At 39.8% G+C, this 18,016-nt stretch overlaps 1 protein-coding gene and 1 long non-coding RNA gene across 3 annotated transcripts in view; both read left to right on the forward strand.

The window, feature by feature from the left end:
- Positions 1-18,016, forward strand: part of SMAP1 (small ArfGAP 1) — a 78,806-nt gene that overhangs the window by 47,104 nt on the left and 13,686 nt on the right. For both annotated transcript variants that reach the window (XM_083730687.1, XM_083730686.1), the window contains 3 exons: positions 296-373; positions 1,559-1,639; positions 14,548-14,632. In XM_083730687.1, the coding sequence (XP_083586813.1) occupies positions 296-373; positions 1,559-1,639; positions 14,548-14,632 (244 nt within the window). The remainder of the gene's footprint in view (positions 1-295; positions 374-1,558; positions 1,640-14,547; positions 14,633-18,016) is intronic.
- Positions 9,828-13,676, forward strand: LOC310840872. The gene is made up of 2 exons (XR_014562228.1): positions 9,828-12,871; positions 13,282-13,676. It is a non-coding gene; the product is annotated as an uncharacterized lncRNA (long non-coding RNA).

An 18,016-nucleotide genomic window follows, 5' to 3' on the forward strand; every position in this document is an offset into this window, starting at 1 on the left:
TTGTTAAATTTTGTGTGCTTTAGTTAAATAGCTATGTTGGTCTGAGGAAGTATTCTGAATTCTCATTGGTCTTCCTTGAAATGCTTAATGTTTTCAGTAGCGAAGTTAACCAAAACATGTAGTCCTCAACATGCATACGTTTTGTGTCGCTAATTTCATCTCTGTTCTGCCTTGTCTGTATTTCATCTGTATCTTCTGGTAAATGAGAAAGAGCAAAGTAAACTGATGGTTATTCTGTAGTCTTCGTGAAATCTGCCTTGGCTCCTTTTTCTCATCTTTCATCTGCTTTGTACAGATGTCTTCCTCTGATGCTTCTCAACCTCTGGCATCTTCTCCTTCTCTGCAAGCTGCTTCTGAGAAAAGCAAAATAGAGGTATCTCCTCTTCCTTGTGTGCTTGTTGCATGCAGATGCTTTCTACGTTGAATTTGAATAATGTTGAAAAGTATTCTCTAGGCCAATCCCAAGATTTCTCTGTAAACATTTTAATTTAAACCACAAGTGTTATTGTACCCCTCCTTTAAGGTAAACTGAAGAGATCCATTCAGCTAAACTTAACTTGCATGTTTGAGAGTTGAGGTTGCGGTTGTGTCAATATCCCACCTGTTTCCTGTTCTTTTACAATAGTATATGGAGTTTGCTCCCGTTGTTTGGTCCCAGCTCCTGCCAACCTAGCAGTTCGAAAGCATGTCAAAGTGCAAGTAGATAAATAGGTACCGCTCCGGCGGGAAGGTAAATGGCGTTTCAGTGCGCTGCTCTGGTTTGCCAGAAGCAGCCTAGTCATGCTGGCCACATGACCCGGAAGCTGTACACAGGCTCCCTTGGCCAATAAAGCGAGATGAGCACCGCAACCCCAGAGTCGGTCATGACTGGACCTAATGGTCAGGGGTCCCTTTACCCTTTACCTCTGTGGAGTTTTGATACCTTTCCACAGTTAGTGTTAGTGCAGGTGTAATGCTACACTGTTTTGAGGCTTGACAAGACGGGATGGTACTGAAACCCAATTTCATTGTCTTCCTAGGGTACTTTAAATTACCCGAGTAAGACCGCTACCATTTATCAGGAATTTGAATTGCTGTGAGAGACAGTCAGATTATGACATTGTACTATTATATCTGAAGAAAATATTTGAGAGCTTAGTGTGATCCTGCAATCCTCAGTGAGTGTCTTTTTGGAATCTATGCATTTGTCTCAAGAGCCAGACGTTGTGAAAGACATAAGCAGCAACAAGCAAGTAAAAAAAGTCTTGGCCTAAGAGCAACCAATATCTGCCTCTTCAACAGTCAGTTCCAGGCCAGCCAATTCAGCTGCTAAGTGGCCATTGGAACATCAAAGAACAAGGGAGACCACTTAAGTACACTTTTACCCTGTTACAGTAACTATTGTATTATTTATTTTATTGTATTTGCAATATATTTTCCGCCAGTTTCGGAGCTTCAGCTAAGAGGCAAGGTATAAATATGCCTAAGTAAATTAACATTATCTTGGATGAAACTATGGCTGTCAGTTTTTTAAATGATTGTCGTATCTAAAACTGATAACAGAACATCTTTCCCACAGAAGGAAAAGGAAAAAAGGAAGGAAGAGAAAAAGAAAGATAGAGAGCCAGAAAAACCTTTGAAATGCTTAGGAGTTGAAAAAGTAAGCTAATTTTTTCTCTTATTAAAATATATTTTTTCTGTATATTGCTATTTTTAATGTGTGTTTAAAATGCATGAAATAGAAGTCGTTTGAATAATTCTGAAAGCTTAAATATGACACTGCTACCTAGCAGCATGAATTGCATGGAAATCTCAGCTGGAAATACTAATGAGACAAAAAAAAGCTCATGACAGCTTCCATCAAATGTATCCACAAGAGAAAAGAAACTTCCATTCTCTCATTCTCGGATGGCCTTGGGTCTCTTCTTCCAGCTGCCTTTTCGTGCTAATAATAGCTGGCACAAGTTATCTGGAAAAGGAGAGTGATTTGCTGTGCCTTTTAATAAGAGGGAGCTTGGCTTGCATAAGATGACAGTATAGCAGGGTTCCGAATCTGTTTTAAATCATCCTGTACAGCCAACTGTTGCCAATTGCTCTTTTAGTTTTCTAGAGTGTTGTGAATTCTTCAGGGACAGTTATTGTTTTAACCTTGTACAGAGAAATGTACTAGGAATTAATGGAGGCATGGAAGCTGCCCTATTCTTTGATTTGTACATGGGTACTAATTTGATCAAAGCAGTGTGTTTAGTTCAACTTATGGGAATGCAGTGAGTTCTAAGATGCTGTTGTTTTATTGTGAAGCACCCCCTTTTTGCTCCTATTGATGCTATTAACAAATAAAAGGATTATTTTTGTCCAGAAGAAAACCAGAGGAATTAAGAGTGCCGAGATTGTTTGTCGAAAGAATTGCTCTTTAAGTTGTGAAATAGAACATGTTTTACTACTGAAAGTGATAGTCCATGGATTCCTGAAGGAGTGATGGCTGATCTTTTATTTTGAGCCTTTGTATCTAAGACCAGACCTCTTTAAGAACAATCCGGTTTAAGAATGATTTAAGAACAGTCCGGTTTAAGAATGATTTGTTTACAAACTCTGCAAAACTGGAAATAGTGTTTTGGTTTGAGAACTTTACCTTGGTCTAAGAACAGAAACTGAACAGTAGAAGGGCACCAGCGGCGGGAGGCCTCATTAGGGAAAGCACACCTCAATTTAAGAACGGTTTTGGTTTAAGAACAGACTTCTGAAACGGATTAAATTCATAAACCAAGGTACCACTGTATTGGGAACTTCCTGCCAAGCTAAGCAAATAATCTTAGCTCAGTATTCACAGTTAACCCATGTCACTCCTACTGTAGTTAGGGTTTTGTTTCCTGTCTCTCAGTTAACCTACAGTATATGTAGCCATTTTTTTCAGACCCTGTATAAGATTTTTAGCTCAGCTTGTCCACTTCTCCCATAGATGCTGCAGTCACTAAGCAGTGCTTGATGTTACACTGGAGCAGGGCAAGCAGCTGCATGAACGACTTGTGTATCTGCTCTTTGTGCTTCTTATGCAGGCCTAAGAACATAGGAAGTTGTCTTATACTGAGTCAGACCATCTATATCAGTGTTGTTTCTACTTACTGGCAGCAGCTCTCCAGAATTTCAGACAGAAATCTTTTCCAGACATCTTTACCTACCTGGAGGTGCCAGGGAATTCATGTTCTTTACCACTGAGCTGCAGCCCTCCCACAAGTCTTGATTGGGGTCTGTGTACATGTGTCTTTTGTGTTTGCAGCCTCTTGAAGGAATTACACATATTTGCTGTCCATGACCCTTTCCCATATCTTGTTGGGAAAATCAAAGGCACTCCCAAGCCCATCAGTAAGTGGGAGTAGACTTGGGATACCAAATCCAGTGATAAGTGGAACAGTGCAGCTGGAGCATTGTCTGCATTGGAACTCCTTTCCCTAAATTCAGAACTGTGTGCTGGAATGGTCCCAGTTCAGCCATCCATGCTATAGGTTTCTCTTTCCCTGGTTTCCCTTTCACTAGGGTGAATTGCTAGGATAGTGAAGGACTTCTATTGAGCTCCTGCTGAACCAAGGAGGCATAAAGTGAGAGAGAGGTGAGATAGAGACAGAAATGGAGCAAACACACATATTTTTTAATGAAAGAAGGAAAGGGTGTGTGTGAGAGCAGGATGAAGAAAGAAAAATGGAAGTAAACAGTGGCTTCAGACTTCAGGTTTATGAAGATTAGAATGTGGTTAAGATTAGATATGGTAAGACCTCTGGGATGAAGAAAGAGGTGATAGCTGAGAGATGGTGCAGACAAAGATGATTGTGCCTGGGGAGGGGGGGGGGAAGGGTAGCCTCTATGATCTGGAAAAAGAAAGTGCCGCTAGGAAATGGGGCTGCAAATGTTTCAGTATTAGAAACAGAAAAGGGGAGCGATACAGATGGCCATGCAGACTGTGATGGTACAGAAGGAAAAGGCATCCTATTGAGTAAGCAGAGCATGCCAAGAAGTGAAGAGGGGAATAAAAGAAGCTTAAGAGAAAGATTTCATGGTATGGGTTACAAGGAAAAAGGAGGCTGGATTAAACACGAAATTAAAATGACAACAGAAATGTTTTCCAGTGATTATTCAGTTAATATAGAAGTTGCATTCAGAGTGATTAGACTTTCTGCATCCCTTTTCTATAGCTAACAATTGTTTTCTCCTCACAGTGGGATGCAGACAGCACATGCATCTCACTGCAGGGAAGATTGTGGCATGCATGCCCTTCCAATGTTTCACCAGGGATTAAAATCATATGTGCAAGATCACTCATACATTGCCTTTCCCTCCTTCAGCAAAACTTCAAAGCCATTCCTCATTATGTTGAAATTAGCTGTAACAATGTTTGGTGTTTATATATTTTGTTTTATTACAACAAATACATTCAGGTTTTTCTTTTTCTTTTTAAAATTATTGTGTATACATTTTCCATTTTTCTACGTACACACATTTTACCATCATACATAAATTTTGTTCTGATTTCCCAACCTTACCTTCAATGTTATTCTTAACAAACTAGGCTGGAGTAACAAACAGGTATGCAGCAAAAGATGTATTTGGGTTTTTCATAGGGGAAAATCCCCCCCATCTCACCTTTGTAGTGAGGGAGGGCTAAAAAAACATTCATTATCATGATAAAATTTGTGTTCTCTGAATCTTGGTTTGAGTGGCAGTTATTGTTCACGCAGCAATTATGGATACTAAAAGATTAAGTGACAGCTTAAAGGCAAATAAAATTAATTTATGTGGCCAGTAATCATAGCATCGTAGATTGGCTTCTGGCAGTGAGGGTCAGAACAAGTTACAAGCTTTTTAATAATATGAACTGCAAATCTGCATTCTGATGGAGTGAAACAATTGCTGGTAATTATCATAGTTGAATACATTTACAGAGAACAACGGCAGTATATATAGCTTATATAAGGAGATGGGAGAGGGCTGGATTTTTTTTATCACTAAACATGCATGTTCAGTATTCATTCTCTGTTCTCCAAAGGAATGTGTAACCAATGAAGGCAAGACAAAAGAATTTCCATGTTTACCAGAGCAGAGGCCCATAAAATATGCTGTCCAGGCTGCTTAACAGTCCATAAAATGTTTTGAACAGCCAGTGTAATCCTAAGAAATCCATGCTTCTAGCCCTTATAGTTTGACAGTGTCTTGGCTGGTGGGGTGGGGAGGGAGAAAGTTCTAATATTTAATCTATATCTCAGCCTATCCACAAGTCCCCATCTCCAAAAGAATCTTTAGTCATCTATCAACAGAAAATTGCCTACCACTCTGGTATGGGGCCAAAGTGCTCTAAGAAAGCCACACAAATACCTGCTGGAACTTTTAAGCATGACATCATTTTCAAGTGGGAAAAAAGTTAAGTTGTCCTCTCATTTTTATTTTTATTTTGCAGTTCCTCTGCAGCATACGTTGTCTCAATTTCTAGAATAATATGCAGTGGGGAGGGAGGAGAGTTGTATGGCTTTATAGACTAATACCTAAAGACCTTCAGCTGCCAATAAGCAGCCTGTCCATCCTTTATTCCTCCAGAAGCTGTGGCTTTTCCAGCAGTGGTGATTTATATGGCTTTCAACTTACCACTGAGACAAGGATCTTGAAAAATTAAGTTAAAGTATTCCTTCATTTTCTCCACTGAGGTTGAAAAATACTTCTTTTTGTAACATCTTTTCAGCTTTTATGGAAGTAAATTATCTATTAATTCTACATAATACCATCAAAGGTAGTCCAACTAGAAAGATTTCCTTGCTTATTGATTCTCTTTTTGGTTCTCTGTAGAGTTATTACAGTTTAACTGCATCCATTAGAATATATTTGAAAAGCGTTCATAGTGAAATTCATAGGCTGCATTGCCTAGCTGTTCTGGTGTGTTATTAATACAGTCCAATGAATGCATGACATTTTTCTAACACTTTGCTCCTTAATGTCTGTGGGTCAGAGAAGGCTCTGAGAATGACTTTTGTTATCCAGGATGTGTTGTGAAATCATTAATTCCCATGTTGGACACTGCAAAACAAATAACTGCTCAAGCCTGCTTGGCACATCTTATATTGATCAATTGCCTGCTTTTGTGCTAGCCTAGAAAGAAACAAGGAAAGAAAACTGGATGCTGTTATTTCCTCCTTCTTTTTGATGATTTATAAATAAAATAATGACAGCATAACCATTTATGGATGGAATTAAATGAGCAAGAGGGGATGAAACAACAAAAATGGATTGAGGAATGTTAAGCCTGTAGTTAGGAAAAGTATATGGGTTTATCTTTAAAATCATTAAAACATTATTTTAAGCTCTTCGCTTAATGGTCTTAATATGGTGGTATTTCCAGAAGTGCATGGATATATTGTGGTTTTGTGGCATATTGCTGTAACTGCATCAGTAATTGAGTCTGTGGGAAAGAATATCAAGAAGGCCAAGAAGGCTGGTCATTGGAACATAGGTAGAGTTCTATCCCAACATAGTTCAGACAGGATGCTGGACTGGATGAGATGACAGCCATTTCATACATTTTCATTAACTCAAGGGCCACACTGGTTTACATTAACTACCCAGCAGCATCTCCTAGATGGTAGCCCTTCTAGGAGAAGGAAAACTGATCCTAAACCTCTGCTGCCTTGTGGGATATCTTCAGTAGAAGAAAAAAGCAAAGGTGTAAATCCTATACAAATCTGGAGTGGGGCCCCTAAGGTGGTTGGATGGTGCATTGTACGCCTCCTTCTACTGCAGCCAAGCTGGTGCCAAACATACTGCTCTGCTTTCCTTTGGATCACATCAGTAGGGTCTTCTCATCTGGGCATCCAGGGAGATCCATACTCACTGGCTAGGCTTGCATTCTGGGGCGGTCACTTTGATGCTACTAACACAGCGGTTTGACTTCACCCCGGAGGCACAGTTCATTGTCTCTTGAGACAGACGGATGCCAACATTCTGATATGATGCTTTGAAGATAAATCTGATCATGTGCCCCAGAATTAGTAGATGCTTGCATTGATGGACACTAATGTGTATGTAGCAGATTTATGATTAGATTAATTAATTAATTAAATTGCTAGGCTGAGTCTTGCAGGATTCTACTAAAAGATGAGAAAACTCAAATGGTTTTGTAAGGGACTGACTTATGTCTTAACATAGATGCATAAATAAGAATGTATGGTGCATAATGTAAGATGAATGTGTTTCCTACTCAAAGCAACAGCTTTGGTCACCTAGGGCAAATAGCTATTAGTTTTATCCCAGTGGGTTTTTAAATTCTGCATTTATACTTTTAAGTTATTTTTAGTCTTATTGAATCTCCTGTATACCACTTAGAGATGACTGATTAAGCAGTATACAAATCATCAAAATAAAAAACAAAATAGTTTGTCCCATATGTAAAGACTTCCATTGTAAGTGGACATATGTGATGCCAGTATATTTTAAGATATACCTGAGTTTATATATTGCTGTAATTTGGATATGGGCAAATCACTGGGGTTGTTCATACACAAGTTAGTTTACGTACTTTAACTTTCAGCTCAAGTTTTCATTAAATAGTAGTGTTCTCTGCCTATTTTAATGTATTCTTAATCTGTACAGATAAGAAGCAATAAACTAAGTAAATCAAGGCAAGAAAAATGTAAGTGAACAATAGCTAAGTAGAATTTGGAACAAGGAATGTAGCTAATGAAAACTTGGAGAATAGGTGGGTTCAATTCTATAAGGAAAATGTTCCTTTTAAAACACTTTAGCATCCAGTAAATACAGTGGTACCTTGGGTTAAGAACTTCATTCGTTCTAGAGGTCCATTCTTAACCTGAAACTGTTCTTAACCTGAAGCACCACTTTAGCTAATGGGGCCTCCCGCTGCCACTGCGCTGCCGGAGCACAATTTCTGTTCTCATCCAGAAGCAAAGTTCTTAACCCAAGGTACTATTTCTGGGTTAGCGGAGTCTGTAACCTGAAGCGTATGTAACCCGAGGTACCACTGTCCTTTCCCAAACCTTGGTCAAGGATGGCTTCTTTGAAGAAATATTTTTCTTCCACAGTGGAGTGGATATTTTCCTCTACCTGGTAAGCAGTTTTATGTATCACTCAATCTCTTAACTTGAGAAAACATAGGCTTGTACATAATGCCAAACAAATTATTTTCTTTTTATTGCTAGTTATGTAGAACCTGGGACGCGGGTGGCTCTGTGGGTAACACCTCAGCGCCTAGGACTTGCCGATCGCATGGTCGGCGGTTTGAATCCCCCCGGTGGGGTGAGCTCCCTTCGTTCGGTCCCAGCTCCTGCCCACCTAGCAGTTCGAAAGCACCCTTAAGTGCAAGTAGATAAATAGGTACCGCTTTATAGCGGGAAGGTAAACAGCGTTTCTGTGTGCTGCTCTGGTGCCGGTTCACCAGAGCAGCTTCGTCACGCTGGCCACGTGACCCGGAAGTGTCTGCAGATAGCGCTGGCTCCCGGCCTCTAGAGTGAGATGAGCGCACAACCCTAGAGACTGTCAAGACTGGCCTGTACGGGCAGGGGTACCTTTACCTATGTAGAACCTAGTCGAGAACCTAGAGCACAACTTAGATAATGGTTCATGTTTATTGACAGCTGATGCAGTCATTTGTATTTAGGGCTGTTTCTAAAAAGGAACCCAAAGGATTTGTATTGCTTCTTTAAGCAGCATTTATATTCATGAAGGTCACTCACCCAAACACATAATTAGCAATAAAAAGAAGTGCCTGCTCCTTTAGAGAAGAACCCCATCCAGCCACTGCAGGCAATTGGCCAGGCTTCTGGTCATGGGAGTGACCTACCCACAAAATCTCAAATCTTCCCAGGATATAATCTCAGTTGATTGGTTCTCGTTTACTCCACCACTGCATTCAAGAACTGCTTCAGTGCTTGCACTGCCTCTCCTGATTCAGATATTATGGAGAAATAAAGAAATGTTAACTGACAAGGTTGCACTAGTACTATACATTTATATATTTTGTTAACAAAAAGGGCTGAAAGGTGTGTTGAACAGCTTTTTCAGATGAGAAGCTTCAGCATGAGTAATAGCTTTTTTAAAATGCATGCTTATTGAAGTAAGTGGTATGAAAAGGGCATATGAGCTGTCAGAGAAAAATATCTGCAGGCCCATTGAAGATTTATAGAAAATTGCTAACATTACTTTCTTGCCTTAAGGGAGTTCTCAAATGTTTAGGCAATCATTTATAAACGTTATTGCCATCAGTGCAATAAAGGGGGAATGAATCCAGTTACTTTTCTATATAAACATAGTTTGTTCTTAATGAGAGTAGAAGAAGGTTTTGTTCAATAATTTGGGAAGCCTTAAATTAGTTCCAAACTTAGTAGAAATCAACCTTAAATATTTTAAAGAAAGCTTTTTGCAGTAGCACATTAGAAGATGAACTTATTAGAAGAGTTCTTATTAGAGGCAAAATGTTTAAAGCAAATCAGACATCAAATGAGCATCTAAATTTTGACTTTGAATTTGGTAAACTACATTCTGTCACTTCCTGGCTGTTTCTAAAGTGACTATTATTATTTCTTAAATGCCAGTGAAAAATAATAATAACTTTAAAGGTAAAGGGACCCCTGACTGTTAGGTCCAGTTGTGGACGACTCTGGGGGTGCGGCGCTCATTTCACTTTACTGGCCGAGGGAACTGGCGTACAACTTCCGGGTCATATAGCCAGCATGACTAAGCTGCTTCTGGCAAACCAGAGCAGTGCACTGAAACGCCATTTACCTTCTCACCGGAGCAGTACCTATTTATCTACTTGCACTTTGTGCTTTTGAACTGCTAGGTTGGCAGGAGCTGGGACTGAGCAACGGGAGCTCACTCCGTCGCTGGGATTCGAACCACCAACCTTCTGATCGGCAAGCCCTAGGCTCTGTGGTTTAGACCACAGCGCCACCCGTGTCCTTCCTAATCGTAACTTTAGAGAATACTTAATTTGTACTTGGATATGAGAACTTTCAGTACTGGAATGAAGCTTAATCCAGGCAAGGCAAAGGTACTAATGATCAGTAGAAATGCTGCCTTGGCATTGGAAGTAAAACTTGTTCTGGAAAGGGTTGTGTCCCAGTGGAGTTTAGACTGATCTCTCTTGTTTTTTAGGTGTGAGGCTAAGACATGTTCATTTCACCAAACTTTTAGTCTTAATACCAATGGAGTTTTTTGCTTTCTTTTGTTTTAATGGTCTTAGGCTCTTAATGCTCTCCATTTTAAAATATATTGAGATGTTACTGTTAGTAAAAGAGAGTAGGGAACAGTATAATCATATAAGCGGCTTACAGTTACTGAAGCATACCATTTTATGTTACTCAGCCCAGCACTCAAATTGGTTGAAAATCACTGCGATTTCAGCTCAAATTTAGCACCATTTCACCAAGTGAAACCAGCCATTTTATTTGTAGCTCTTTGTAGCACTCCTCCCCCTCCCTCTTTCTCTCACTGAATATTTAGCGTTAGGTTAGTCTGGAAAATTTTAGAAAAGGTTTTTTTTTAATGGCCAGTTTTACTGTTTTGCTTCCACAACAGACTTCTGCTTGCACATTAGAATTTCCCCCTCTCCTTTCCCCAAAGCTTCCCATGTACCATCCACAAGGTTGAGGAACCCTCTGGATAAGTTTTTGAGGCCATGCAGGGAGAGGAGAGGAAGGGTAAATCCAATTGCATGAGCAGAAAGCCACTCATGCTGTATTGGATACAACCCTTGAGTTCCACACACACTTTTGGGGGCTGCCACTGCTGAATAACGCACAGTCGCTCTACCTGCTCTGTACTGTTGTTGATACCAAAGCTAATAAAAGAAAGGTTCTGATAGCCTTAACTTTACTAGAGTTAAAACATTGTAAAATTGATTTTCTGCAGAGTTTGGGATATAGACTGCCCTATGTGATAGAAGGCCCGGTGGATTACATTCAAGTTGTCTAAAGGTTCATTTGAAATAATCTGGACATTATCTGGTCTTAAGTATAATATTTTTACACCTTAAATCTTACTTTTTCACTGTGAAGGCTGTATTGGATCAATGAACTCTTGTGAGCAGCTTTAAATATCTCCTGTGGTGCTGGCAGCAAGGACATGTTGAACTTAGAAGAGCAATTATCATAGGGAGCAGTATGTGGCTTGACTACATTATGTTGTTCTACTGACGATTGGTATTTTTCTATTCTCTGGAAGAATTGTAATGGCAAGTTCTATAATGCTTTTGTTCTCCAGCTGCCATGATCAGTTCCATATTGTGTGATAATCATATCCTAGTAAATTAATCCTTGGAGTTGTATAAACCCAGTCAAGTATATACAACTATATTAATTGGCAATATTATTATTCTAGGTTTATTAAGGTTCGAACTAAGCAGGGCTCCCTGCCCCCATTTAATTAACATGTTATTATAGTAGGACTTTTTCTTGTTGCAGTAAAATATAATAATATTGTGGGGCATGGCATATATTTTTTTTAAAAAAATACTAAATTCGTAAGCATATCATTTAACAGATTTGCTTTAGACTTTTCATCAAACTAGGTTTTGCACCCTTCTTCCTCTCAACTTGGTTCATTGAATGGGTGCAATGGTTGATCTGTTCAAGCTCCAAAACGATAATTTCATTTACTTAATATAATTTCTTAATTGTCATATTGATGCTTCAGTTGAAGGAGCACTGTGTTTGAGGTGGTTTGAATATTTTCTCTATGATCATAGTGCTTGTGATAAATAAAGCCACTTGTCTGTAAGAATATGAAAATTGTCCCAAGCTTCTTTTCAGTATTTTTATCCATTTCCTGTAATCTGACTGGAATGCACTGTAATATCATCGTTTAAAATCTTCCTTGGAGGCCCTGTTTCACATGCCCTTTCTCACTGAAGTATGGTTGGTGGTGATATGGTAATGCCTTCTTAAGAGTGCTGCCAAATTTATCAAACCCTTCCCTGTCACTTACGGCAGTTACCCAAGGTGGTGGCATTCGTTTGCTCTTCAAAGTACTATGACTGGCTTAATTTTGCTCCTGCTGTTGATGTTTCAGATGTCTGGAGGTGTTGCTGCCAGTTTTAATTATACTGCCTGGACTGTTGCTTTTAATGTATTATTTTAGCAATTGTTGGGTGCCTTGTAGATTTTTAAATAAAAAGGCAGCATATAAGCATTCTAATAGTAGCAGCTGCTTCATCTACAGCCACCCCATGCTTCCTAAAGGGTTTTGCTTTACCACTGCAGTGTTCAGGCTTTCAGTTTAATATAATGTAGATATGTATTATGGTAAATATTAATTTTCAAAAATATAAATTCTCAAAAATACATAATTTACTCTGGCCTTTGCAGGAAGCTGTATATCTGTTTTTGACTTCTTGAAACTGATCTCCACTGATTGGTTTAATTGAATTTACTCTGATTCTAACTTTATTATTTTTTAAAAAGATGGATTTTTAAATTTTGTTGTAAGTTTTATTGGTTTTATATTGTATACCACCATGTGACATTTGGATGAAGGACACTTTAGAAATAAAGTAATTATAATTAATAATAATATGCTGAAGATGAAGCAAAACTGTCATCATCCACCCGCACCCTGGAATTTTTTTAACTGCAGTTGTATTTGCGGTGTTTGAACTACGGTGGCTATGGTGAAGTATCTCTTAATGTTGCAGTCAGCACAAAATGGCAGTGCATATGTGAACCCATACTAGTTACCTGTTCAATAGGATAGCAGTTGACACATGCAACTTAACAAGGTGGTTTCGTTTGCCTTGTACTATATACTTCAGGGCAAGATAGGCAAAGCAATCCCCACCATGTGCTGTCGGACTACAATTCCCATCTGCCCCAGCCAGTATGACTCATAGTTAGGGATGATAGTTGTGATGGGATAATGAGCTGCTTGTGCGTAAAGCTTGATCCCTCCGGGTTTTGGCTGGTCAGCCAACCTAAGTCTCTAACGGAGCCCCCAAAGCATGACTCCGTCAGTCGCTGGTAGAATCCAACAGTGGGCGTCTACGGAACTTACTCCAACATAAAAGCTGTTTGACGGACATGCGCCTCCTGGACTCTCTGCGTGACAGCTTCCGGCGAGGGGTGGGGGTTCCTAAAGGGGGTCTTGTTACCTCCTCACTGTTCTCACTGGAAGTATCCCAGAGCCTCCCCTCCGACTCCCTTTCCCTTTGAGCTCCTGCTCTCCCCCTACTGGTTCCCTCTTCTGCTGCAGAGTCTCTCCTATTCTCCTGGAGCCTTTCTACCACCTGTTCTTCCGATGGCAGTTCCCTGACAATAGTAGTTCAACAACATCTGGAGAGCAGCACATTAGCCAATCCTTTTGTTCTGCCCTGGCTGTGTTGGCGCTTAACCATGTGGTTTCCACAATATAGCATTGTACAATATAAAACTTACTTATTTAGAGCATTAATCCTCCCCCACTCAAATCTCTAGATGAATAATAATATGTAAATGAATCTAATATTTTGAAATAGAAACTTAATATAGTTTATAGTAAAATATAGTGCTTTAGCTCTAGACCTCTGGGGAAAGGATATGTTAATTTCATTAGGAAACACTGTGAAATGTATTATTTTATGAATTTACACCTCACCTTTCATTGTAAAATTGTTTCCTGGGCAGGTTACAAAAACCACACTATAAAAACAATAAAATCAACAAATAATTTTAACATTATAATAAATAAAGAGAATAATAAAAGGATTAAAACAATTCCATCCAGCTGGAAAGATTTTTAAAATTAAATGGCTGAGGAAATAAACCAAAGCGTCTTTTCCTTGTGCCACAATAAGTGGAATGTTCAATAATAACCATAATTTGTGGTGTTCATCCTGCCTGAGATAACGCATCAGTATGATTTTTCTGTAGATTAATGTGTTATTTATTATTATTACTTTTATATCCCAGTCCTCCTCCAAGTAATTCAGAGCAGTGTTTGTGGTTTCTGTCCCCACATTTTATCGTCACTCCAACTTTTTAGCAAAGGCTAGGCTGAGGAGTGATAACTATCCCAGGGATAGCCGGTGAGCTTAATGGCAGAGCTGAGTGGGGGTCTTAGTCTTTGTCCTTTTTGTCCTAGTTTGACAGTTTAATCTTTACTTCTTTGTTGTACGTGTACAAGTGTAACACGTGACAATAGTTGTTTAGTGGTCAAGTGTGTGAGCTGTGGGCCAGGAGGTCCCCAGTTCAAGTTATGTTTCAGTTGTGAATGTGCTAGGTAGCTTTAGGCAAACAACTCTTCTCAACTCTCCATCTGCATTAGGAGGAGAATAATAGGAAGGCTGTTATAAGGATTGTTGCAATAATGTATGTGTAGTATTTTGATTACTTGGAAATGTGCCATTATAACACTAGCTCAAACACTGCAACGAAACATTATATTTTGTCATATTTTTCACCAAACCACCTCCTGTACATGCTAGTGACACTAATTTTAAAAATAAGAGGTTCAAATGAAACGTGAGATTGGATGAGGTCAGTTATTCATTATATTTTGGTTTCTATAAGAATCTTAATTATCTTTTCCTTTTCTTACAAAATAAAGCTTCCAAAGAAAGAGGATCAACAACTGGAACTTAAAGCAAGTCCTAAGAAAGTTCCAGAATCCACTGTCGATCTCTTGGGACTTGGTAAGTAGTTAATTCTTTGTTTTGCATTGCAGAAAAATGGCAAGACCTATGCTGCAATAATTAAAGGTGTCCCCCCCCCCCCCACATGCTGGAAAACATTGTTGGTTAATCTGTAAATGGTGTTGTAGTCTGCTAATTTACTTAGAGAGAAAAACTGAAGCAGATCTGTGCCGTCTACTAAACTATAAGTCATGAGCTCCTTAGGGAGTGAGAAGCTATCAAAGTGATCTTCAAAGGACTGTGAGCTCAAGCTTTTTTAAAAAAAATCTGTTGTTTAAAAATAGTCTTGTTTTATTGAACTACAAACCTTTCTAATATCCAAGTGAACCTTGTACAGGTTCTGTTGTATGCCCCCATCCTAAATACCCATGCAACTAATTTTGCCTGCCCTTTGTAATTCGATTTCTTAAATGGCAGCTCCCTCCCAATTACAGTGGCACCTCGGGTTACAGAAGTTTCAGGTTACAGACACTTCAGATTACAGACTCTGCTAACCCAGAAATAGTTCTCAGGTTAAGAACGTTGCTTCAAGATGAGACCAGAAATCGCCTGGTGGTGGCGTAGCAGCAGCAGCAGCGGGAGGCCCCATTAGCTAAAGGGGGGTACCTCAAGTTAAGAACAGTTTCAGGTTAAGAACAGACTCCAGAACGAATTAAGTTCTTAACCTGAGGTACCACTGTATTTTTGAAATTATTGAATTTAAGTAGCTAATTGTGAGGTGAGATGGCATGTGCTTTTCAGAAAATAATAAAAACAGAATCCCTTGGCAAAATCATGCTTCTAGAAACTTGTGCAAGGTGACAGTTTTCTTCTTATGGAATGTCCAGAGTTTCTCCTATCTTACCATATTCAAAACATTTTATAATTAATTCCTTCATGATAAACTGCTCAAAGTCCCAGACGTTGGCCAACATTTTCAGAAGTCTAGCATAACCTAAATCCTATCATTCCCAAGCCAGCTCTTCAATGTGGAGCCTAATCAGAAACAATTCTGCCTGAGTACTTACTTAATCCAAACCTGTTTACATATTCTTCCTTCACTTTTATTTTGTTTGAATGGTACTCCAGTGCTGCTGTGTATTCAGTCATTTCTGTGCAGGTTTACTGTTGAATTAGGGATTATCCCCTTTTTTCACTACATTTGGGCTTTACTTAAATTTTTACCTTGAAAAAGCAACTGTTTACATGTCAAATGCTTGCTTTTGTTCAAACTAGTCTAGCATTCATGGGATATTATTTTTTAGAGTAGATCAGACCAAGTTTAACCAGTCTGAATAACCTCTGTTACCTTGCCATATCTTAATTGTGTAACTAATGCCTCTTCTAGTGTAGGAGCTTAGAGTCTTGAGTCCTGTGATAGACTGAAGTATGAAATACCACAGGAGAAAGCAAGTGACAATAAAGGTGGCTAAGATTGCATATTTTTATTGAGCAGCACATTGATGGAAATGTACAAAGCAAGTTTCAAACATTTCTGGCTGGGCTGCACCAAGAGGATAGGTTAGCCTGTTTCATTTCAACAAGTCTGATGCATTTTAAGTACAGTACAGCCTTACCTTGATTGTTGAATGGAATCCGTTCCGGAAGTCTGTTCGACTTCCGAAAACGTTAGAAAACCAAGCCGCAGCTTCCGATTGGCTGCAGGAATCAAAAGCACTTAATCGAAAGCCGCAGAAGCCGCGTCGAACGTTCAGCTTCCACAGAACATTTGCAAACTGGAACACTCACTTCTGGGGTTGTGGTGTTCAGGAGCCAAAACAGACGAGTACCAAGGTGTTCAACAACCAAGGTACGACTGTAGTTTGACTAAAGAATCCTGTTCCTCTAAAACACTTTCTGTAAATAAACTTCCGGTTGAACTAATAATATAACATGGTTAAATGGCTTCTGCAAACATACAAAGAAATCTTAATAAGTTTATATAATATAGCAGTTTTGGAGGAGAAGTTAGTATCTCAGAAATGTGGCTCTTCTGTCCAAATCCAGTTGATCCAACAGCTTAGGCCCCATCTTTACTACACAATGAAAGCACTATCATACCACTTTAAACAGTCAAGCTTCCATCCAAGGAATCCTAAGAACTGTTGTTTGTTAAGGGGGCTGATTCCCCTCCCAGAGCTTCAGTTTGCAGTTGAGGATTGATCATCGCAGTTATGGAATTTAAACAGCTCCTAATCCCTTAGCAGTTCAGGGAAGCAGTCCTCACTTGTTGGTTAGGCTTTTCTGCCTTATTCTGAAGAGCAGCAACTTACTCCCCTTGTGCCTGTGTACAGCAAAGGCATCACTTACCTGTTACTGGTACTCTTTGCCATCCTTGCCTGTCTGCACTTCCTCTTCTGCTGTGGATCATTACGAGAAGTGCATTCATGCATTACAAGTATAAAGGTACTCTAGAAGCTGCTGCATTGTTAGAATTTTGGCCTTGTTACATCCGTATATAAATATCACCTCAGTGGCCGAAGAACTCCAGGGGAGTTCTGTTTTATTGCACAGGGGTGAATAGATGGACCATAAACCCTGGGTACAGGTAAATCACGTTCTCTTGAGTACTAACGGTCTTACATTCTAAGAGGATAGTTATAAATATAGCATGTTTATCAATGTGTTTCATAGTTAGGTGCTTTGCCAGAATGATTGTGGTGGTCTCCCTGTGCAGAACTACACACCTTGCCAACTGCTAAGTCATGCACCTCAGTGAACAGTGCATCTTGGTTCTTTTCCGACTCAGCATCCTTTTTAAAATATAACTACAGACAAATAATTGTCATTTCATTATGAATACAGTGGTGCCTCGCAAGACGAAATTAATTCGTTCCGCAAGTTTTTTCGTCTTGCGAGTTTTTCGTCTTGCGAAGCACGGTTTCCCATAGGAATGCATTAAAAATCAATTAATGCGTTCCTATGGAAACCGCCTTCAGACCAGGTCTGGGACAGTCTGTCCCCCGACCTCTTCTGAAGGCTGGGGGGGGGACAAGGGCTTTTCTTCCCACCCCCAGCATTTTAAAAAACCCCGGGACAGCATTTTAAAATGCTGGCGGGCGGCAGCGAAGGCTTCGCTGCCGCCCGCCAGCATTTAAAAATCGCCCCGGGACAGCGGAGGACTTCTCCTTTGCTTCCCCTCCTTTGCTTCCCCTCTGCCTGCCTTCAAAAGCTGTCCGGGACAGCGGAGAAACACGCTGCGTTTCTCCGCTCTCCCGGGAAGGCAGGCAGGGGGAAGCAAAGACTTTCACCCCCCGCCCGCCTTCAGAAGAGGTCCTGGACCTCTTCTGAAGGCCGGCGGGGGAGCAAAAGTCTTTGCTCCCCCCGCCTGCCTTCAAAAGCCGTCCAGGATAGCGGGAAGCGCTTCCCTGCTATCCCGGACTGCTTTTAAAATGCTGGCGGTGG

The sequence above is a fragment of the Podarcis gaigeae genome (genome assembly GCF_964106915.1).
Source record: "Podarcis gaigeae genome assembly, chromosome: 3".
Lineage (NCBI taxonomy): Eukaryota > Metazoa > Chordata > Lepidosauria > Squamata > Lacertidae > Podarcis > Podarcis gaigeae.